Raw genomic sequence first — 25157 nt, 5'->3', positions numbered from 1 at the left:
TTCGGACTCGGCTATAAAAAAAAGTCCCTTATCATTGAGTTTAAACTTAAATCGGAAAGCATTCGATGATGTGTGACAAGTGTAGCCCTTCTCAGTTCCTGGGGAAATTTTTACTCGACTCCCAAAAAACTTTCTTTTGAGTTTTAGAGAGACACTTGGCCCTAAAGGTAAATATACGCTTCGTGCTCTATTTTCAAATACATTTTATATGAGCCCCATAATGGCATGATCGGTAAAAAGTTCTGTTTGTGGGTGGGGTGGACCCCAAGGACTTTGTCCCGAAAATGAGTATCAATATCTCGAAAATCAATCAGTTTAATGATCCAATAGCTTTTATTGGGTTGCCCAAAAAGTAATTGCGAATTTTTCATATGGTCGGCGTTGACAAATTTTTTCACAGCTTGTGACTCTGTAATTGCATTCTTTCTTCTGTCAGTTATCAGCTGTTAATTTTAGCTTGCTTTAGAAAAAAAGTGTAAAAAAAGTATATTTGATTAAAGCTCATTCTAAGTTTTATTAAAAATGCATTTACTTTCTTTTAAAAAATCCGCAATTACTTTTTGGGCAACCCAATATATAATAGGAAGGTGTTTTCGGGTGGAGCAGCTCCCGAAACACATGGCTCTTCAATTGGATATCAAATTCGTTTTTTTTGAGAGTGCAAAAAAAATTTAGAACGAATCACATTGCCAATCTACGAGATCTGGTGTTTTTGAAACTTAGGGTAACAAGAAGTGCTTTTTAGGGGAGGGATGGCACGCAGACATTTCGACCCCCTATGTTTCCTAACAGAAAAACTTACACAATCTGCGAAAATTTTAAGAAAATCAGTTCAGCCGTTTTTGATTCTACGGAACAAACAAAAAAACCGAGTCCCATAGAGTCATGATCGGTCATATGCCCATTTAGGGCGTTTTTGGGGGTAGGGTGATAGTTCGATCTGATTTTGTATGCCAGATTCGTAATCTACTCCCGAATACCTTTCATTTGAGGCCCATATTGACATGAACGTCCAATATGTCTGTTTGGGGTACTTAGATCCAAATTTGTATACCATATTCGTATTCTATTTTCCAATACCATTCATTTGATACCCATATTGTCCCGATCGGTCCACTTTTGATTTTGGATGGTGTTTTTGGGTAACGGGGGAGGGTCCGCCCCCTTCCGAAATCAACAAATTGCAAAGCCAATTTTCTCCTACCTGATCATATTCGCAATCTACTTCCGAATACCTTTCATTTGAATCCAATATTGTCATGATCGTCCAAAAAACCTATTTTAGAGGGTTTTTGGGGTTGGGGCGGCCCCCCAGTTACTTGGACCCAATTTTTGATATAAAATTCGTACTCTACTCCTGAAAACAATCCATTTGAGTCCCATATTGTCCCGATCGGTCCACTATTGATTTTGGATGGTGTTTTTGGGTAACGGGGGAGGGTCCGCCCCCTTCCGAAATCAACAAATTGCAAAACCCTTTTTCTCCTTCCTGACCATATTCATAATCTATTCCCGATTACCTTTCATTTGAATCCCATATTGCCATGATCCTCCAAAAAACCTGTTTTAGAAGGTTTTGGGGTTGGGGCGGCCCCCTAGTTACTTGGACCCAATTTGTCATATGAAATTCGTATTCTACTCCTGAAAACAATTCATTTGAGTCCCATATTGTCCCGATCGGTCCACTTTTATTTTTGGGTATTGCTTTTGGGGTAAGGGGGAGGGTCCGCCCCCCTTTTGCCTATGCTTCCTTCTAGACCAACCTACATAATCTGTGAAAATTTCAAGGTAATCGGTTCAGCCGTTTTTGAGTTTATATGGAACAAACAAACAAACACAAATTCAATTCTATAGGAAAATTTGTCAAAATTTCATTTGTATGGGAAAATGTCCCCAAATTCCATTCTTTAGGAAAATTTTTAAAATTTTCATTTCTCTAGAAAATTTTGTCCAAATTACATTTCAAAAGCAAATTTTCTTACAATTTGGTTTAAATTTCATTATTGTAGCAAACGTGGCAACCGTTCTGGGTATTCCCCCTATTCCCCAAATTCCATTCTTTAGGAAAATTGTTAAAATTTTTCATTTCTCTATAAAATTTTGTCAAAATTTCATTTCTAAAGGAAATTTTCTTACAATTTAGTTAAAATTTCATTCTTTAAGCAAACGTGGTAGGAGTTCTAGGTATTCCCCCTCTTCCCACCGCTAACAAGTGTACCCAGTTATCCCTTGCACCCCACTAGTGTTGTAGGGTATTTGGAAAGTTACTACTCTCAGATGTTTTTTACGAATTGCTTTCTATGCCTTGGGTTTTTGTATGTTTTGTATTTTATTGATGCTATAGCAACATTTGAATTTAGATGCTCTCCTGATTGAAGGATGTTTCATAAACGATTCATAATTTATTATCAGAAATATATCACGTGCCGTTTTTTTCGTGGCAATATATTTAAATTTTTATTTTATTTCTTGTATATTTTTATAGCTTTGGATTATTGCTTTACGTCGTGTATGCTGTCATTGGCAAGACAAACCTTAAGCATGGAATTTCAACAACGATATTTTTCTTAACTCAAGCATTCGGGTAAGTAGAAAATATTTCATTTTAAATTGAACAAGATTAGATTTATGCATTTATTTGATCGTAAAAATATTCCTACAGAAATGAATAATTTTGGATTACTTAATTTTGTTTTGTGGCAATTCATCAAGAATTAATCACTGCGATGATATTTTACAATGGAAAGGTATTGGAAAAGAAACCAAGTCAAATATGGGTGAAAATATATGAAAATGTTTGTCCTTCTGTTGAATTCACGCTAGAACATCGGTGTCATCGGATTTTATGTTGTATCTGTTAGACGCGAAAGCCGGGCAATGACAAAGGAAATGCTCCAACGTCTCATCATCTTCCCCACATGCCCTACACATGCTATCATTTGCCGCACCGATTTTGAATAAGTGAGCTCGTAGTCCTATGCATCCCGTTATGATACCAAAAGCTATACTGATCTCCTTCTTACTTCCTCTCAGTAATAGCCTCGTCGTGTACGGTACATAGTATTTCAAGATTTCCATAATCGGGTATATTCTAGCCGGATCACTCAGACGTGGTGATGCTTACGGCCTAACTGAGTGTCGCTTCCGATCTTAAATAGTTCAGCGGGCAACCTATTAGCTCCTGCTGCCTCGTTGTTCTTCAGTCATATCGCTGCTACTTGGACTTTATTTTGAACAGGAAGTAAACATTCTATAACAGCTGGGGAAAGTGTTCGCTTCATATCCCTAGCACACCATCTGCATTAGTTCCAAGATGTCCTTCTTCGCCTCTGCAAAAAGAATTGCCTGCAACGAAGCCATCACTTTGACATTAAATTCTTCGGTAGAATTTCCGATATTCATTCTTACTCCTATACATCTCAATTCGCTCACACCCGTGGTTTTCCAATTGTTTTTCTTTCTTTGGTACGATACATAGAAATTTCCGACCCTATAAGGTTTGGAGGCCACCGTAGCGCAGAGGTTAGCATGTCCGCCTATGTTGCTGAACTCCTGGGTTCGAATCCTGGCGAGACCATCAGAAAAATTTTTCAGCGATGGTTTTCCCCTCCTAATGCTGGCAACATTTGTTTGGTACTATGCCATGTAAAACTTCTCTTTCCCGTTCGGACTTGGCTATAAAAATGAGGCTCCTTATCGTTCCTTAGTGGAATAGTCATGGGCAAAATTGGCATAAGGTTTATATATTTTTGATCGCCGTAAAAGTCTTAGACGATCTGGTCATGTCCGTCTGTCCGAAACTACGCCACAGGCTTTAAAAATGGCGATAATTATCTGAAACTTTGCTGAGATCATTGTTTTTCGTTCATAGGCAGGTCATGTTCAAAGATGGGCTCTATCGGACCATGTAGACCGATCTTCCGATTTAAAGTCTTAGGCCTATTAAAGCCACATTTATTATCCGATTTCGCTGAAACTTGGTGCAATTTGTTGCGTTGGGGCTCCTTGAGATTCGTATCGAGTATGGTCAAAATTTGGCTATATTTGGATATAGCTGGCTAAAAGGCGCATTAGCAGAAATTTTGCACAGTTACCTATATTGAGATTTTCGACATCCGTATCACATATGATTCAGATCGGTTTGGTTTTGTGGTTAGCATGTCTGCCTATGACGCTGAACGCCTGGGTTCGAATCCTGGCGAGACCATCAGAAAAAATTTTCAGCGGTGGTTTTCCCCTCCTAATTCTGGCAACATTTGTGAGGTACTATGCCATGTAAAACTTCTTTCCAAATAGCCATATATCTGATACTGCTTCCTTGTTTTAGGGAGATATACCCTGCTTGCATCAGAGATATACTCTGCTTGCTACGCAGGCCACCGTAGCGCATAGGTTAGCATGTCCGCCTATGACGCTGAGCGCCTGGGTTCAAATCCTGACGAGACCATCAGAAAAATTTTTCAGCGGTGGTTTTCCCCTCCTAATACTGGCAACATTTGTGAGGTACTATGCCATGTAAGACTTCTCTCCAAAGAGGTGTTGCACTGCCGCACGCCGTTCGGTTTCGGCTATAAAAAGGAGGCCCCTTATCATTGAGCTTAAAACTTTAATCGGACTGCACTCATTGATGTTAATGGGCAAAATTTGCAATTTTGCATCAGTGTGTCATATATACCTGTGGGATGGAGGGACACTAAGGTCATTTTCATTCCGAAAGGAAAAGAAGATCTTACCACACGAAGGCGAAAGATTTTCGTCCTATTAGTCTGTCATCCTTTATGCTGAAGACTCTTGAGAGGTTGATAGAAACATATCTTAAAGTAATGGTCCTTGGAGATTGCCTGTCGCTACAGCAGCATGCATATAGTAAAGACAACTCCACTGAAACAGCCCTTCACGACCTAGTCGGCTACATAGAGGATTCCCTCGCTGTCAAGGAAAAACAATGGTAATATTTCTTGACATTGAAGGTGCTTTCAATAATGTAAAACCGACGTCAATCATGAAGGAGTTGGATTTTCTAGGCACCAACTCTACCATTAGAAAGTTTATTAACAACTTACTTTCTAAAAGATGCATAACTGCAGGCTTGGGATCTGTGGATCTAAAAAGATGGGTCAGCAGAGGAACACCTCACGGAGGTGTACTGCCTCCTCTACATTGGAATAAAGTCATTAAAAATATATAACTTTCTCTGGAAGAAAAAGGCGTAAAAATGGTCGCGTATGCTGATGAAGTAGCAATTGCGATTAGGGGAAAGTTTCCCAGCACTCTAAGAGATATACTTCAGGAAGCTATACCAGCAATAGCGAAGTGGGCTACCGAAAGTAGTCTACCTATAAATCCGTGTAAGACAGAAGTAGTTCTTTTCAGCAGGAGATACAAGTTGCCTACAGCAGCACATGTCTCCTTGGGAGGAGAAAATGTTCCATGTACAGAAAGCGCAAAATACCTGGGTGATTGCTGGACAGGAAATTGAACTTCAAATCCAACATTTTGGAAAGGGCAAGAAATGCCACTCTTGCCCTATATACCAGCAAGACAGACATTTACAAAAGTTGGGGGCTTTGACCGCGTGTCACGCATTGGGTATTTACTGCAGTTGTCAGACCTATAATGCTATATGGTGTTGTGGTCTGGTGGACGACGCTTCAAAAGTCCACCTACTGCTCAATACTTAACCGGATCCATAGGATAGCTTGTTTGTGCATCACAGCCCCACTGAGCACGATACCATCGGATGCACTGAATTTAATGCTACATCTTATGCCTCTGGACATTGTGGCTATGCAAATTGCAGCGATCACTGTTGTGAAGTTAAGGGAGCTCTCTCATTGGTCATGTGGCAGCTACGGACTCTGTGTTATCCTTGATACAGTATTCGATGTTCCAGGCAGTGTGAATTACACCCTACCTGAGCCACTTTTTGAGAAAAAGTACTGTACCACTATTCCTGATAGAACCGATTGGAACTACGATATTCCTGGTAACAGAAGTTACATAGACTTCTATATGGATAGTTCCATACTAGACGACAAGGTGAGCTTTGGTGGGTACTCTAAAGATCTAGAACTGGTCATATCGAAAAGGTTACCCGACCACTGCAGCGTGTATCAAGATCCTTGCAGTTAAGGAAGTGGTTGAATGGCTAAGATATAATGTCATTACGACGATCATTATGACGATATCTTCTCAGCCAGCGAGGCAGCCATTAGATCCCTGGAGAACGTATTTCTGAATACAAACACCGCCCTCGACTATCGCCGATCTGTCAACGAATTGGTTGAACAGTTCAAAATTCACCTGTTCTGGGTACCGGGCCACAGAGGTATCCTAGGGAATTGTAAACCGGACGAGGTTGCGAGACTAGGAACTACGTTATACATTTCAGGGAAACTGGAATCTGTGGCTATGCCTCTAGCAACATGTAAACTAAGTTTTCAGGACCAGGCCCGAAAGACAATGAATGATAGATGGCCACAAAGAGGGGCTGTGAGCATTCCTATGTGGCCTCATCTAGACTTGAGGTCAACGGCTTTGCTGTCACTGGCTAGAACAGACGTCTCAGTTATTGTGTCTGTCATGACTGGTCACTGTCTAATCGGAAAACATGCTGACAGACTTATGGTTGCCTGTAACGAATTTTGCAAAAACTGTGAGGACGTCGAAGAAGAGGAGACTATAGAACACCTTCTGTGTGTGTGCCCCGCACTGGTAGTCAGAAGAAGAAGAAGGTTCTAATTTCTTTAAGAACCTGTCTAATTTAGCGGATGTGAACATTCGCAAGTTGTTGGGCTTTTTAAAGTGATCTGGATATTTCAACGGTAGGAACTAGAAGGTATCTTCCTATTTCTGTTCCTGTGGTATAACAATGGGCGAAAACGTCTAAGTGAGTCTGATAGCAGACGGCTACTTAAGCCTGACCTAACCTAACCAGAGTAGTCCTTATTGTTTTCCGGGTGCGGGTTACAAGCTCGGCGCCCCTACCGTGTGTGTTATGTGGAGTCGAACTTGCAATCCTCGATGTCGCGAATCACTTGCCTCAACATTTTTCACTATCCGCCGATGAACGATAGACACCCCCCAAGTCGGGGTTCAAAGTTTCAGCCGGTGTGGTGCTCACAGTTATCCCTTTTAAAGAAATCACACTACAGTCTTTAAATCAGCCAACACGCAGGGGATGTCCCCTATGAATGCAGTGCATTGCGTTGGCGAGAGGAAATTAGGAATTGGAGAGGGGGAAAAGGATGTAGTGCTTATTTATATTGTTCTCAAATCTTTGAAGGTCAAAGTGGGTGGGAAAAACATTAGCCGGAAGTCAATTCCACATACGAACGGTTCGGGCGAAACAAGAATTCTCTCTGTAATGCATTATGCGGTTCGCTGGCCAATCAATTACAAACAGGTGTGAATTCCTGGAATGTCTAATATCCATGACATACATCCTTACATCAGGAATAAGAAGACGAATATCAGACGAACACACACCATGAAAATACCGATAGAATAGCGCCAAACAACCCGCATTGCGACGATGATGAAGGGAAGCAAAAGAGTTGTATACCACACTGTCCCCAATCAACGTCATCGCTCTCCTCTGTACACGGTCTAGTAGCTCCGTGGATGATTTTGAAGCTCCAGCCTATACACGTGAGTTGTACTCCATTTTCGGTCTTATGAAAGTGGTGTAGATGTTTAGATGATCAGATGGAGTGAAGTAATTCGTACATCGTTTTAGGAAGCCTAAACACTTGAATGCTTCTTTCGACACTTCAAATACATGTTTAGCCCAACGGACATCGCTTTGTATTTTCATGCCCATCAAGAGCTTCTGGTTGCTCAACATCTACACTATTGTTAAACAAAGATGATCGTTAAGGGTTAGTGAATCGTTTGTGTGACAATAAGCAGCACTGAGGCTTCCGTGAATTAAAATCTACTCGATTCCTTCGACCCCACTCAGAAATGGCCAGCAAATCCTGGCAGTGTGTATCGTCTTATGTCGAGATGATGTAAAGATGATTAAGAAGACTTTCGTAATAAGAAAGTCGCAAAGAGGATTATTTCGCCAATTCTCTGAAACCTCGGAATTAAGGGAAACCTATTGAATCTCAATATGGGTGACACACAAATAACCGCAATATGAACGATGTTGTACTAATTGTCTGAGGTTATTTTGAGCCGTCTATTGTGCCGATACGGAACTGTATTATTTTGCCTACGGTCGAGCGGAGAAGGACGTAGGATTTGCTGTCTTTCAACAAAAAGTCACCCAGCTCTATGATAGGTGACATAATCGGGCACTGTGCGATAGAGTCACATGGGAGTTCTTAAAAGCTGCCATGATGAGGATTACAAGAAGGCTATTGGATATAGGCCTGGTGTACAGGGGCACAGTTTCCAGTTTTTGTGGTTTCATGAGATCCTACACGCGATCGTGTATGAGTACTCAACTGTTTATCTTCTTAACTACACATCTGCCCGACAAGGTACCACAATGGGATAAACTGGCCTCTTAGTTAACTCACGTCTGCACATTGAACTTAATTTAACTCGGCTTTTAATAGAAATATTGATAGTAAATAATTGTACAGGATTCAAATATTGTCTATGGTGTTGGATATCCAATGTTCCTCCAGTCAAACTAAGTGCATTTTTTCTTGAAAGAGCGCCTTGATAGAGTAGATGGTAGATTGTCCAGATTACCTATTGGGAGATTTGGGTTCTTTTCCCTCCAAAGACATTAATATGGCGCTAAGAACTCGACTTAATTTTTCCTGGTGAGTCTACTTAACACATTGCCACTCTTACAAACCCACCCAACCCTAGTTTAAGTTTTTACTAGCCCTCTTAACGTAAATTATCGATTTTCCAACTCTTATATGCACAACAAAAGCCTATACAAATTGGAATATGCACTCCTTTTTTTTATCGATAGGCATCTATTAAAGTTCTATTTATTTATAACACCACCGAGTACAAAATTATCTACATTGCTCCCCTTAAAGTATATCATCGACCTGTATCTATTTTGGTGCGTTTCCTCATTTTTTGTTTTCACAAGGTAATCAGCGTAAGCTAAAGGCTTATGAAACACACACAACACAATAAATCACCTACACATAGTTTATCAAATTGAGTTCAGCATTTGCTGTAAATTGTTGCCCCTCTACCAATGCTTTTTTTTTTTGTTGCTGTGACAGCAGGCATCTGCTATGACCTATAAAGTCCTTATATCTAAATGTGAGTTTAATATGCAAGGAACATTACGCGCTTAAGCTGATACTTCCAAAAGCAAACAAGGGTAAAATTGATGAGACTACACAAGTATTCGCATACAATGCTACAACAGCATGTGGAAGGTGAAAATGAAGAGGCAGGGACTTGGTGTAACTGTTGTTATAGAGATGCATTGTGGAGGCAGGGAGATGGCATTAAAAAAATCTTGTCTAATGTTTGAGTGAATAATTCTTTGTTATACTTGACATCATTGTAGGCCGTCTGGGGCACAGAGGTTAGGATGCCCCCTATGACTTTCAAATGCATCATTTATGAACCCATAGTAGCTATATCGAAATTTGTTCTAACCCAAATCCCCCCAATACACTTTTCCAAATTCCATTGAAATTGTGTTTTAGATGGGTGTTATTTGGGATAAAGGCCCTAAATCGAGAGTTCAATATATATGACAGCCAACTCCTAAAATGTTCCTATATGTGCGATAGTCGGGGAGGATATGTAGGGGTTTCACTGTACAAATTTTCTGCAAAATCTGGTAATAAATTTGCCTGTAATAGAAGAAAGGTCTTCAACCGGGAGATCGGTCTATGTGGGGGATATAGCCAAAATGGTCGACACAGACGTCAAAGAGCAAATCACAGCTAACTGTGTTAAATTTAGGTGAATTGGGACTACAAACACGATTTTTTGGGCCAAAAACATTTATATGAGGGCTATGTTAAGGTATAGTACGATCTAGACCATAGCTTGTATAAATATTGGGTTTCTTTGCACAACTCAATGTGGCAAATTTCATCCAAATGGGGAAATCAATGCGACTTTAGTGGACCTTAGACCTACAATCAAAAGATCGACCAATATGGGGTCTATATACCATACCCGACGTGCATATTTAGGGTCCTGTGCCAAATGTGCCAAATTTCAGAGAAATCGTTTAATAAATGTACCTTATATGTACCTTAAATAGAGAGATCGGGTTATTTGGAGGTTATCTTCTTATATATAAAATTCAATTTGTGTTTGTTTGTTTGTTCCGGCTGAACCGATTTCCCTGAAATTTTCACAGATTGTGAAGGTTTTTCTGGAAGGAAAGATAGGGAATATAATTTGTCGGTATCGGAAGGGGGACGGACCCTCCACTTTATGCCAAAAACACAACACAATATAGGTATCAAATGAAAGGTATTGGAGAGTAGAATACGAATTTGAGCCTAAGTACCCATCGGGCCGCCCCAATCCCAAAACTCTCCCAAACAGACATATTGAACGTTCATTTCAATATGGGGTTTAAATGAAAGTTATTCGAGAGTAGATTTCGAATCTGGCATAAAATCAGATCGAAGTATAGGGGGTCACGCCACCCTTCAAAAACGCCATTAGACCCATTATGACTATATGATACTTGCCTGAACCGATTTTCTTAAAATTTTCATAGATTGTGTACGTTTGTCTAGAAGGAAACATAGGATATATAATTTTTAGATATCGGTGAAAGCGGACCCTCCCCCTTACCCCAAAATCGCCATCAATTTCAGAAAGTGGTCCGATGGGCGCAATAAGGGTACCAAATGAAAGTTATTGGAGAGCAGAAAACGAATATGGTATTAAAATTTGGGTTCAAGTATCCAGCGGGCCCCCCAACCCCAAAATTCCTCTAAACAGATATATTCGAAGTTCATGTCAATATGGGACTCAAATGGAAAGTATTAGGGAGTAGTTTAAAATGGTCATATTAACCGACCATGGCTATATAGGACTCAAATGAAATGTATTAGGGAGTAGATTACGAATATGACATTAACATTTGCGTTCAAGTCCAGATACATCAAATGCAGTGCGACACCTCTTTGGGAAAAATTGTTTTAATGACTATGAATGGCATTGTACCTCGCAAATGTCGCCAATATTAAAAGGGGATAAACTACGCTTTGTCCGATATTCTCGCCAGGATTCAAACGCGCTCAACGTCATAGACTACAATGGCACGAATTCGATATCCGCTCAGGGCGAAGTGTCCCAATCCTAAAAAGATAATAAAGAGTTTAAGACAGCGCAGCGGAGCGGGCCCGGCTCGGCTAGTATTTATATATAGACCGATTTGGACCATCTTCGGCAAAAATTCCGGATATCTGAATACAACTCATTTTGCAAAATTTCAGCTAAATTGGATTGTAAACGCGGCTTTTATGAGCCTAAGACCCTAAACCGAGATGTGGGTGCACATGGGGGTATATCAAGATATGGTTCGATAACGGCCATCTTCGAATTTTACTTGAATATGGACAAAAAAAAAATAATCTGTGCAAAGTTTCCGCTCATTATATTCAGTTTAGATATTTCATATTTCAGCTGAATATGTCAATTTTTGAAAGCTGTATCGTGATTACAACAGACGGACAACCAGACTGTCAGACATACGCACGGACATTGTTAAATTGTCTTAGAATTTTACGAGGATCAAGGATATTTGGGAAAAAGAATATTTTATTGTGTTGCAAACAGAATGACTAAATGAATATATCACCTATCCTATAATGGTGGGTATAAATACGAGTCAAATGCCATCCATGGTGGAGGGTATATAAGATTCGGCCCGGCCGAACTTAACGCTCTTTTAGCTGTTTACCCTTGTTTTTAGGTCTTTACTGGGCAATCACACCGTTTTAACTTTTTATCTTCGCTAGGGTATCACTTTTCGCTTCTTGAACTGCGTGGAATGAGTCCTACTCTCTAGATCCTTCCGCGACACAAATGCCCCATATGGTCTCACAATGGCTGGGTAAATCCAGTAAGTCTTTCAGTTAACTCTCCACTTCCTATCGAATATCCTTCTGCAGGAATAGAAGGCTCTCAGTGCTTTGCGACTTCTTTCCTCCAATGGTCTTTTATGGTTGTAGGTAAAAACGTCTGACCATGGTGTTTCTTTCAGTCTTAAAAACTCTCAGCTCTCATACTATCGGCTCTTGCCGTATTATTATTGTTTATCCGGGGTACTGTTATTCCAACATTATTTTTGGTTTAAGGTATACACTCACCATCTTTGTCAGGGCTTGATTTAGAGGAAAATTTGACATCTCTACAAATTTGTATTGAAGGTAAAACACATACCAAGTATAACACATAACCAGTGTTATTCAAGCTTAATTCAAATAAATAATTTCCTGTTCTCTCATATCATTTTTATGCCATAAATTGTTCACCGTTTAGTGGAACATACTTTTTCTCCATTTCCAATGAAAATGTATAACCATCTTCATTTGTTGACCCGTGGCTATTTACATGTAACATATATTTACTGATATACACAGACACGTAATATTTGCTGAAAGTAGATTTTAATGCTACATCATCAACAATGTTACTGCAGTTACACTAGACAGACGTACGTAGTAGACACCACCCACTCTCTCTGAACGGAATAGAAAGACCCACATAATCATCGAAGCAAATCCTTTGTTGCTTGGCCAACCATTGCATGATATAACTCACGTTCATACGAACATACACAAACATCCACACACTGACACTATCTGAATGGAGTATGTATGAAGAGCATAACCCGCATGTACACTCATAGACGAACTACCGAGACTATCTATGAAATATCGTATTGAACATTATTAGTATTCAATAAGAGTACCCATCAATGGGCGTCATTGTAATCAAATTTTATTCAAATATGAAAGAGCTCCCCATTGTATGGGTTTTGTACTCAGTGCAGACAGACTGTGTCACCGAGGTGATGCTCCTAATGCCAAGAAAATAAAAAATGCTGACCACGAATTCCACATTACTATGTCAGTGTGTATGTGAGGGTTCATATTCTTTTCAGATTCAATGCTGAAAGGACCAAATGTTATCAAATCAATCCAGGGATCTATTGACTTCATTTTCTATCTTAAGCATATGTGTGTTAACACATGCAAATATAAATGACTCCTAAAGACCTTGAACCATTGATTGACTCCCTTTGTAGTGATGTAACAGTGAAAACAATAATACACACGTACTCACACACGCACACAAACTTTGTTTCATCAATCTATCAATTATAGTATTTAAGTTTCTCATACTCTTCGGTTAAGTTATAGCATGTGACACATGTTGCGTATGAGTATTGTCTGTCAATATCAATTATTCGCTTAGGTGTACTTAAATTGATGTAAGTTAGCAAATTGCTGATGAAAACTTTTTGTTGCGATTAAAATGAATTATATGTACGTGACAGTGCACATAATAGTCAAAAGTTTTCTATTGAAGCGAAAGAGGGGGAGTGCAGCATTTGTCATATATTAAGGGGAATGTTTCACAACTATTTTGCGCTAATTAAATATGCAAATAAGCTCATAGGTTCTTATATATTGGGTTGCCCAAAAAGTAATTGCGGGTTTATTAAAAGAAAGTAAATGCATTTTTAATAAAACTTAGAATGAACTTTAAGCAAATATACTTTTTTACACTTTTTTTCTAATCAAGCTAAAAGTAACAGCTGATAACTGACAGAAGAAAGAATGCAATTACAGAGTCACAAGTTGTGAAAAAGTTTGTCAACGCCGACTATATGAAAAATCCGCAATTACTTTTTGGGCAACCCAATATATATTTAGGTAGAAGGGAATGGGTTTGGTGAAGCCTTATTAAAATTTTCAAAATTCAGCGGAATCGAATTAAGTTTTAGTTATGAACACAAACTGCAATTTCAGGTTATCAGCTGTATTGCAACTATACCCAAATATAGTTAAGTTTTGCCCATATTGGGGACAATAAAAGTTGGAAAGAATTATAGAAAACATTACAAAACAAAATAAAAAAAAACCGAAATAAATAGAAACAAATATAAGTCACTGTTGAACTATGTATTTCAAATTTCAGCGAAATCGGATAGAAAATAAATTTTTTATGGGCTTCACACCCTTTATCGGCAGATCGCTCTGTATGGAAGCTAAAGGGTGATTTTTTTGAGGTTAGGATTTTCATGCATTAGTATTTGACAGATCACGTGGGATTTCAGACATGGTGTCAAAGAGAAAGATGCTCAGTATGCTTTGACATTTCATCATGAATAGACTTACTAACGAGCAACGCTTGCAAATCATTGAATTTTATTACCAAAATCAGTGTTCGGTTCGAAATGTGTTCATTCACCGTTCAGCGATGAGGCTCATTTCTGGTTGAATGGCTACATAAATAAGCAAAATTGCCGCATTTGGAGTGAAGAGCAACCAGAAGCCGTTCAAAAACTGCCCATGCATCCCGAAAAATGCACTGTTTGGTGTGGTTTGTACGCTGGTGGAATCATTGGACCGTATTTTTTCAAAGATGCTGTTGGACGCAACGTTACGGTGAATGAACACATTTCGAACCGAACACTGATTTTGGTAATAAAATTCAATGATTTGCAAGCGTTGCTCGTTAGTAAGTCTATTCATGATGAAATGTCAAAGCATACTGAGCATCTTTCTCTTTGACACCATGTCTGAAATCCCACGTGATCTGTCAAATACTAATGCATGAAAATCTTAACCTCAAAAAAATCACCCTTTATATCTTAATATTGTCCGATACAAACCATATTTGGGACGGACGTCGGGAAACCTAAAACTACGCACTGTTTCATATTTCAACGCAATCGGGTAATAAATAAAGCTTCTATGGGCTTCAGACCCTTTATCGGCAGATTGGTCAATATCGCAGCTTTATCTGAATATAGTCCGATCTGAAGCATGTTTGGGTCCTATATTGGGAGGCGTAAAAATACCTACTGTTTGAAATTTCAGCGAAATCGAATAAAAAATAAAGCTTTAATGGCCTTCAGACCCTCTATCGGGAGATCGGTCTATATGGCAGATATATCTAAATATGGACCCATCTAATGCATATTTAGGTCAGATATCGGGAGGCTTAAAATAACTCACTGTTGCAAATTTCAGCGAAATCGGATAAAAAAAAAGTTTTTATGGCCTTCAGACCTCCTATCGGGAGATCGGCCATATTTGGGCCAGTTGTAAAGTAAAGCTAGGCGCTTAAAATTTTGCACAAATGCTTCTATTAGTGTAGGTCGGTTGGGATTCTAAATGGGCCATATCAGTCCATGTTTTGATATAGCTGTCATATAGACCTATCTTAGGTCTTGACTTCTTGAGCTTATAAAGGGCGCAATTCTCGTCCGATTTGGCTGAAATTTTGCAGGCGGTGTTTTGGTGTCACTTCCAACAACTGTGCTAAGTTGGTTTAAATCGGTAAATAACCTGTTATAGCTGCCATATAAACCTACCTTGGGTCTTGACTTCTAGAGCTTCTTGAGGGCGCAATTCATATCCGATTTGGCTGATATTTTGCATGACGTGTTTCGTTATGACTCCCAACATCTGTGCTAAGTATGGTCTAAATCAGTCCATAACCTGATGTGGCTGCCATATAAACCCATTTCCCGATTAGACTTCTTGAGCCTCTAGAGGGGGCAATTCCTATCGGATTAGGCAGAAATTTAGCATGACGCGTTTCTTTTTTATTTTTAACAACTGTGCCAAATAGGGTCAAAATCAGTCTTTAACCTGATGTGGCCGCCATATAAACCGATTTCTCTAGAGGGCGCAATTCCTATCGGAATAGGCTGAAATTTTGCGTGACACATATTGTTATGGTATTCAACAAATGTGCCAAGTATGGTCAAAATCAGTCCTTAACCTGATGTGGCTGCCATATAAACCGATTTACTGATTAGACTTCTTGAGCCTCTAGAGGGGGCAAGCCTTATCGAATTAGGCTGAAATTTTGCACGATGCGTTTCTTTATGAATTTCTGTGCTAAGTATGGTTCAAATCGGTTTATAACCTGATATAGCTGCCATATAAACTGATCATGGGTCTTGACTTCTTGAGCCATTAGAGGGCGCAATTCCTATCATATTGGGCTGAATTTTTTCATGAAGTGTTCTGAAATGACTTCCAATAACTGTGCTAAGTATGGTTGAAATCGGTCCATAACCTGATATAGCGGCCATATAAGCCAATCTTGGGTCTTGACTTCTTGAACTTCTAGAGGGCGCAATTATTATCCGTTTTGGACGTGGCGTTTTTGCATGGGGGTTTTATTTTGACTTCCAACAACTGTGATATAGCCGCCATATAAGCCGATCTCCCAATTAGACTTCTTAGGCTTCTGGAGGGCGCAATTCCTATCTGGTTTGGGTGAAATGTAGCATGAAGTGCTTTGTTATGACTTTCAACAACTGTGCTAAGTATGGTTGAAATCGGTTCATAACCTGATATAGCTGCCATATAAGCCAATCTTGGGTCTTGACTTCTTGAGCTTCTAGAGCGCGCAATTCTAATCCGTTTTGCCCGTGGCGTTTTTGCATAGGGGTTTTATTTTGATTTCCAACAACTGTGATATAGCCGCCATATAAGCCGATCTCCCGATTAGACTTCTTTGGCTTCTAGAGGGCGCAATTGTTATCCAATATAGTTAAAATTTTGCATATGTCGTTTTGATGTGACTTCCAACAATCAATAAAACCAATTCTAATAAAATCGGAGCTGTTATAGCCCAACTCATATAATTCATAGTTGGCATCGTTAGCCTTTTGCTTTCCCTTACTTCTTATTTCCTTTATACCGTTCAAAGATTTTCTTTTTTGAAGTATAATTTTTTCATATTAAGCAATAATTTTACACCATCATATTGTATTCATCTGTGCGAAGTTTAATTTTTTTTATCGAAACTCTTCTTTCTTTGTGTTCCCTTTTATTTTTTCAAGAAGCCCTGTCTATCATTGTTTTATTGCGTTTTTTTTTTAGTTTTGTTTGTAATGCATCAACTTACCCATAGTTGTTTGGCTGCCGCTGGGTCCTTTGGATGTGCTGCAATTGTTATTCAGCGAATTGAAAAAGTTCGCTGCCCCAGTGCGTCGTAAAATCCAAAACATTTTGCCTTCACAGCTTCTTGAGGGTTGTGTCTGGGTGTTGTGCGATAATAGTTGATATGATATATGTCTACACTTCACTTTACAGTGCTACACCCACAGACTTTCCTTGCCGTGTGCGCCTTGTCTTTACTTCACTTCACTTCATTTCGTTTTTTTGTTTTGGTTTTTCCGTTGTATATTTTCCTTTTTGAAACTGCTTTCGGCAAAGTATTATTTGTGTTGCCTTACTTTTTTATTATATTTGGTTTTTTTTCGCGGGGTTTCTTAACAATTTAAAGAATCTTCTTTTTTCTGGGTGTTGCTTTAAGAGAACTGAAAAAAAGTGAGATTTTTGTTTTTTTGAAAATGAGAATTTATTTTGACACTAACGCGTTGAAACCTTTGTATAGTTGACACGTTGTCACCAAGTTGTGGAAGTTAAGGTGTTGCTGGAATCCATTTCTGTTTTATCCTTAAATGCAGTCCATTGTCACGTCTGAAATTGTAAAAAATGGTCTTTGTGTGTTTGTATGTTTACACAGTTACAATTTCATTTGTACGAATACACATACACATACACACACGAATATACGATATGTTGGTGTTGGCTTTTGTAATCTAGGGACACCATCGTTTAGCTTTTTCTCCGGAGAAATTAAGAAAGGTCTAAATACATTCACACACACACGAGCACCCATTTCTCACATACCGTCTCACTTTAGCTTAAAGTTTTGGGCATAGATATTTCATAGTGATACCAAATGATTGCCTTTATTGTAGCATTTAATCTTTCCATTTATGAAGGTTATCGTTAGCAAACAACATATCTTGTAATTGGGAACCATAATTTTCTCTCTCCCACACACACACACACACACACACACACACACACACACACATACACATTCAGTGTGTGTTGATCCCCAAAGGTGGCGCCTGGGTACCTTTGCACCAAACTAAATCCCCTATGGATGTTTTGGGTTTCATTTTGTTTTTATATCCCAATATAAGTAAATTGTTATTGGATAACATTGGATGGGTGCATGGATGAATAGCTTTGGTGGCATAACAATGAAGGCATTTGAATAAAGCAAATGACCATTCTGATAAGAAAGTTCAACAAACTAGCTAGACATGAAGTGGTGAACGAAGGGAACGAAGGCGAAATTTACATATTGGATTTTCAATATAAGATTTAATTCGTAATATTTTTGTAGCAAATAGGAGCCTTGGGTATTGTTTTCAGTGGTTATTATCGACACCCTTTCTTTAGGATATTTTCATGGCCTGCATAGGCGAAATTCTTTTTGTTCTGATAGAAAGCCAATAGAAGCAGAAAACAACCAAGTGAATAATAGGCCCATATTTGGCTACGGAGAAGTAATATGGGCATATCGGATGACGTAGGGGATGAAAGGTACCAAGCAACCGCACTGAAGGGCTGTTAAATGACAATGTACAGGAATATCTTGTTCCCTCCTTCATCCCAATTGTGTACAATGTCTTTAGCTTGGTGTCACCTGTAGATGTTGTCTTCAATAACCGTTAAAGGGGTAGTGATTTCATATGTTCTGGTAAATAAATAACAAGTAAACGCGTGCTAAGTTCGGCCGGGCCGAATCTTATATACCCTCCACCATGGATCGCATTTGTCGAGTTCTTTTCCCGGCATCTCTTCTTAGGCAAAAAAGGATATAAGAAAAGATTTGCTTTGCTAAAAGAGCGATATCAAGATATGGTCCAGTTTGGACCACAATTAAATTATATGTTGGAGACCTGTGTAAAATGTCAGCCAATTCGAGTAAGAATTGCGCCCCCAAAGGGCTCAAGAAGTAAAATAGAGAGATGATTTTATATAGGAGCTGTATCGGGCTAAAGACCGATTCAGACCATAATAAACACATATATTGATGGTCATGAGAGGATCCGTCGTACAAAATTTCAAGCAAATCGGATAATAATTGCGACTTCTAGAGGCTCAAGAAATCAAGATCCCAGATCGGTTTATATGGCAGCTATATCGGGTTATGAACCGATTTGAAACTTATTTGACACAGTTGTTGAAAGTAAGAACAAAATACGTCATGCGAAATTTCAGCCAAATCGGATAGGAATTTCGCCCTCTAGAAGCTCAAGAAGTCAAGTCCCTAGATCTTTTTATATGACAGCTATATCAGGTTATGAACTGATTAGAACCACACGTAACACATTTGTTGGATATCATAACAAAATACTTCGTGCAAAAATTCATTCAAATCGGATATGAATTGCCCCTTCTTGAGGCTCAAGAAATCAAGACCCAAGATCGGTTTATATGACAGCTATATCAGGTTATGGACCGATTTGAACCATACTTGGCACAGTCGTTAGATATCATAACAAAACACGTCGTGCAAAACTTAATTCCAATCGGATAAGAATAGCGCCCTCTAGAGGCTCAAGAAATCAAGACCCAATTTCGGTTTAAAATGCAGCTACATCAGGTTATTGGCCGATTTGAACCATACTTGGCACAATTGTTGGATATCATAACAAAACACGTCGTGCAAAATTTCATCCCAATCGGATAAGAATTGCGCACTCTAGAGGCTCAAGAAGTCAAGACCCTAGATCGGTTTATATGGCAGCTATATCAAAACATGGACCGATATGGCCCATTTACAATACCAATCGACCTACACTAATAAAAAGTATTTGTGTAAAATTTCAAGCGGCTGGTTTCACTCCTTCGACAGACAGACTGACGGACGGACATGGCTAAATCGACTTAAAACGACGATCAAGAATATATATACTGTATGGGGTCTCAGACGCATATTTCGAGGTGTTACAAACAGATTGACGAAATTAGTAAACCCCCATCCCTTGGTGGAGGGTATAAAAGTGTTTAATCATAATACAGTGAAAAAGTCATGATTTATGATCCCATATCAGCAATTCCAAATATAGTCCGATCACCACCATTTTCAAGGAGGCCCTATAAGGGTCTAACACAACTCATTTTACCACCTTCATCGGTTGAAATGCATCTTTTGTGGTTCTAAAAACTTAAATCGGGAGATCGGTATATGTATATGACAGCTATATCCCAATATATACTGTTCTGAACCATATGGAACACGAACGTTGAAGAGCCTAATGCACTGTGTCAAATTTCAGCGAAAGCGAGTAATAATCGTGCGTAGATTGTCTCAAGAACATAAATTAGGAGATCGGTACATATGGCGGTTATATGCAAATATAGCCCGATCTTCACCATACTCGGTACGAATGTCGAGGGTTCTAACGCAACTCATTGTGCATTAAATCAGCAAAATCGCTCAATGAATTCACATTTTATAGGTCTTAAACCTTAAATCGGGAGAGTGGTATATATAGCAGCTATATCCAAATCTGGGCCATGTAAAATAGATACATCGTGTAGCCTAACACAACTTTTTATAACAAATTTCAACGAAATCGGACAGTAAATGCGCCTGTTATGGGTGCAAGACCTTAAATCGAGAGATCTGTCTACATGACTGCCATATCCAAACTTGCACCGATCTCGACCAAATTAAGCAAGGACATTGAAAAGATTGACATAACTTACGGACGACACCGAAGCGCAGAGGTTAGCATGTCTGCCTATGACGCTGAACGCCTTATCATTGAGCTTAAACTTGAATCGGACTGCACTCATTGATATGCGAGAAGTTTACCCCTGTTCCTTAGTGGAATGGTCAAGTGCAAAATTTGTAATTTGCAGTGAAATCGTGCAATAAATGGGCTTTTTATGGGGCCAAGACTCTTAATCGAGAGATCGGTCTATATGGCACCTATATCTAAATCTGGACCGATCTAGGCCGTATTGCACCAGGATGTCGAGAAGCCCAACAGGACAACGCTAGACCGCACACATCTTTGGTCACTCGCCAAAAACTGAGTGAGCTTGGCTGGAAACTTTTGATGCATCCACCATATAGCCCTGACGTTGCACCATCAGAATACCATTTATTTCGATCTTTGCAGAACTCCTCAAATGGTAAAACTTTCGGCAATGATGAGGCTATAAAATCGCACTTGGTTCAGTTTTTTGCAGGTAAACCCCAGAAGATCTATGAGCGTGGAATACTAAATTTGCCAGGAAGATGGCAAAAGGTTATCGAACAAAATGGCAATTATATATTTGATTAAAGTTCATTCTAAGTTTTATTAAAAATGCATTTACTTTCTTTTAAAAAATCCGCAATTACCTTATGGGCAACCCAATATATATTAATCACATTTCGTCAAAATCCGTTGAATACTGCGCCATTTATGAACCTGCAATAGCTACATAGAGACGTAGTCCTATCCGGATCAAACTCGGTGCGACGAAGAGGGGTCCGACACAACTTACTATTTAAAATTTCAGCTAAATCGGATAATCAATGGACTTTCAATCGATTCAGTGCAGGCCACTGTAGAGCAGGGTTTAGCATTTTCAACGTTGGTTATCCCCTCCTAATGCTGGCGACATTTGCGAAATACAATGCCATGTAAAAACTTGTGTCCAAAGACGGAAGCCGTTTGGACTCGTCTATAGAAAGGAGGGACTCGGCTATAGAAAGGAGATCCCTTAGCATTGAGCTTATACTTGAATCGGACATCACTCATTAATATGTGAGAAGATTTCCCCGTTTCCTTAATGGAATGTTCATGGGCAAGTTGGCAAAAAAAAAAATTGCCTATGAGTTCAAAACCATGGAGTTCTTTATGGAAGCCATATTCGTGAAGGATAAGTGAAAGCCTTATACAATTCACAGTGCCAAGTTTTAGTGAAATCGTGCAATGAATGAGTTCAATCTAGACACAATTCCCTGTGCCAAATTTCAGGGAAATGGGGTAAGAAATCAGCTTTTTATGGGCAACGGACCTTATGTAGGAGATCAGTATATATGGGGACTATATTAGGATTTAGTCCGATATAGTCCATCTTCGAAATTTACATGCCTATGATCACGACAAGAAACTGTGCAAAGTTTCAGTTTATTATCGTTACTTTTAAAGTCAGCTTGATGGAAGACTAGCGACTTCAATTTCTTTCTTTTTTATCAGTCTTATAAATATATGCCCACTAGCCGAATCGGGCCCGCTCCGCTGCGCCTTCCTTAACTCTCCAATATCTTTTTAGGGTGAGGACAATTCGCCCTGAATATGGATTTTAAATTCGTGCTATTGTAGCCTATGACTCTGAACGCGTTCGAATCCTGTCGAAAACATCGGACAAAGCCGTGTCTATACCCTCCTAATGTTGGCGACATTTGCGAGGTACAATGCCATGTATGGTCATTTAAAAAATTTTCCCCAAAGAGGTATCGCACTGCGGGACGCCGTTCGGACTCGGCTATAAAAAAGGTTCCTTATCATTGAATTTAAACTTGAATCGGAAAGCACTCATTGATGTGTTCTTCCTAAGTGTAATGTTCTCATTAGGTGAGGGATGGCACCTCAGACATTTCGACTCAAATATGGATATCAAATTCGTGCTGCACTTCCAAATCCCTTAATTTGAGCCTCGTATTGCCATGGCCGGTAAATATGAACTGTTTGGAGGGTGTTTTGCGGCTGGGAAGGCCACCGGCACAGTTTAGAAAGTGCTTTAGGATGTACCCCAAAACAAAATTAGATATCAAATTCTTTATCTACTCTCAAATACATTTTATTTGAGTCTCATATCAAACTATTTGACTCATAATACCTTTCATTTGAGTCCCATATAGTCATGGTCGGCTAATATGCCCATTTGGGGGTATTTGGGGTTTGGCGACCTCCCATTATTTGGACCTAATGTCTTATGCCATATTTGTAATCAAACACTTTTCATTTTCATTTTTAGCGTTAGTTTTCCCTCCTAATGGTGGCAACATTTGTGAGGTACTGTGTCATGTAAAACTTCTCTCCAAAGAGGTGTCGCACTGCGGCACTCCGTTCGGACTCGGCTCCAAAAAGGAGGCCCCTTATCATTGAGTTTAAAACTTAAATCGGGCTGCACTCATTGATATGTGATAAGTTTGCCCCCGTTCCTTAGTGAATGTTCATGGGCAATATTTGCAAAAAATTTGGAAATTGCAATTCCATGATACCTACAAAATCCTTAATTGTTTTCCATGCTGCCACGCCCCTAAGTTGGTTCATGTCTGGTATTGCGGTGTCTTTAAGCCGCGAAAGCCGGGCAATGACTTAGGGAATTCCCAACGTCCCATCATATTCCGGGCATGCCCTACACATGCTATTACTTGCCGCACCGATTTCAAAATAAGCGAGCTCGTAGTCCTATGTGTCCCGTTATGATACCAAAAGCTATACTGACCTTCTTCTTACCTCCTCTCGCCTTCTCACGATCTGAATCCCCCCATTGGATTTTCGCCATCCTACCGACTGTTTCACTGTTCGACAATGTTTCATGCGCATTTGTCGCCCACGCCCTTAACTCGGACTGCGTCGACCCGAAAGGCTTCGGGTTAATCAAGTTTATTGACAGCAGTCCTCTGGCTTTCACCGCCGAATCGTCTGCCATTTCATTCCCCCTTACTCCGTTATGGCCCAGCACCCAAACGATGCGGATTGTGTCATCCTCAGAGAAGGCGTTTATGTCCTTCTTACACTGCAAAACTGTGCCTGACCTTACCACCCTGGTTGTTATTGCCCTTATGCCTATTTTATTGTCCGGAAAGATGTTTACACTCGATGTCCTCGCGTTAGCACACACACCCTCATAAATCCCGTGATCGCCCGTATCTCCACCTGCAGGACCGTATTATGGTCAGGCAGTCTATAACAGATCTCAGAACCTGGAAACTCAATGTAGACCCCAAGGCCCACTCAGTCCTCTAGATTTGATTCATCCGTGTAACGTGATCTTCCACATGGCAATACTAGGCTTTCGTCAATCCAAGACTATGCCGCTGGCAGCAGTGCCTCGAACTCGACCTCAAGGTTCATCTCGGTTGTCCGATCGGAAACCTCTTTCCTTCCTTCCAGGTTTTCTTTCGTCGCCTCGATTATACCGCGATGGTATGAGCTGCTCCCGTCCTCAATCCATTCTTCCATCTCGTTGCTCTTTTTTATACCCTCCACCATAGGATGGGGCTATACCTCTTTGGTCATTCTGTTTGTAACTCCTCGAAATATTCGTCTAAGACCCCATAATCTTTATATATTCTTGATCGTCATGACATTTAAAGTTGATCTAGCCATGTCCGTTCCTCCAGCTAAAGTTGATCTAGCCATGTCCGTCCGTCTGTCAGTCCGTCTGTCCGTCCGTCCGTCCGTCCGTCTGTCCGTCCGTCTGTCCGTCCGTCTGTCCGTCCGTCTGTCCGTCCGTCTGTCCGTCCGTCTGTCCGTCCGTCTGTCCGTCTGTCCGTCCGTCTGTCCGTCCGTCTGTCCGTCCGTCTGTCCGTCCGTCTGTCCGTCCGTCTGTCCGTCCGTCTGTCCGTCCGTCTGTCCGTCCGTCTGTCCGTCCGTCTGTCCGTCCGTCTGTCCGTCCGCCTGTCCGTCCGTCCGCCTGTCTGTCGAAAGCACGCTAACTTTCGAAGGAGAAAAGCTAGCCGCTTGAAATTTTGCACAAGTACTTCTTATTAGTGTAGGTCGATTGGGATTGTAAATGGGCCATATCGGTCCATGTTTTGATATAGATGCCATATAAACCGATCATGGATCTTGTCTTCTTGAGCCACTAGAAGACGCAATTCTTATCCGATTTGGCTGAAATTTAGCGTGAGGTGTATTGTTATGCCTTCGTTGGAAGGTCTGTGGAATCTGTGCTAATTATGGTGGAAATCGGTTCATAACCCGATAAAGCTGCCATATAAACCGATCTGGGGTCTTGACTTCTTGAGCCACTAGAGGACGCAATTATTATCCGATTCTGCTGAAATTTTTCATGAGGTGTTTTGTTATGTCTTTCAACAGCTGCGCTAACTATGGTTCAAATTGGTCCATAACCTGGTATAGCTGCCATATATACCGATGTGGGGTCTTGGTTTCT

General features: G+C 40.0%; 2 protein-coding genes across 7 annotated transcripts in view; one reads left to right on the top strand and one right to left on the bottom strand.

Moving 5' to 3' along the window:
• Positions 1–25157, top strand: part of LOC106083314 (uncharacterized) — a 254888-nt gene that overhangs the window by 50996 nt on the left and 178735 nt on the right. The window contains exon 2 of one of the 2 annotated variants that reach the window (XM_059361528.1): positions 2486–2584. The gene's annotated coding sequence lies outside the window, so the exon portion shown is untranslated. Of the gene's footprint in view, positions 1–2460; positions 2585–25157 lie in introns of those variants that run through there. The other variant, XM_059361527.1, reaches the window with a different exon arrangement.
• The window catches only part of LOC106094377 (dermokine), a 105841-nt gene that overhangs the window by 78352 nt on the left and 2332 nt on the right, over positions 1–25157 (bottom strand). For 3 of the 5 annotated variants that reach the window (XM_059361524.1, XM_059361521.1, XM_059361525.1), the window contains exon 2: positions 17065–17479. In XM_059361524.1, coding sequence (XP_059217507.1) covers positions 17065–17167 — 103 coding nt within the window. In that variant the 5' untranslated portion in view covers positions 17168–17479. Of the gene's footprint in view, positions 1–17064; positions 17480–17536; positions 17643–25157 lie in introns of all 5 variants that reach the window. The other 2 variants (XM_059361523.1, XM_059361526.1) reach the window with 1 other exon arrangement.

The sequence above is a fragment of the Stomoxys calcitrans genome, chromosome 2, assembly GCF_963082655.1.
Source record: "Stomoxys calcitrans chromosome 2, idStoCalc2.1, whole genome shotgun sequence".
Classification (NCBI taxonomy): domain Eukaryota; kingdom Metazoa; phylum Arthropoda; class Insecta; order Diptera; family Muscidae; genus Stomoxys; species Stomoxys calcitrans.
This window is presented reverse-complemented; position numbering and strand designations above follow the sequence as displayed.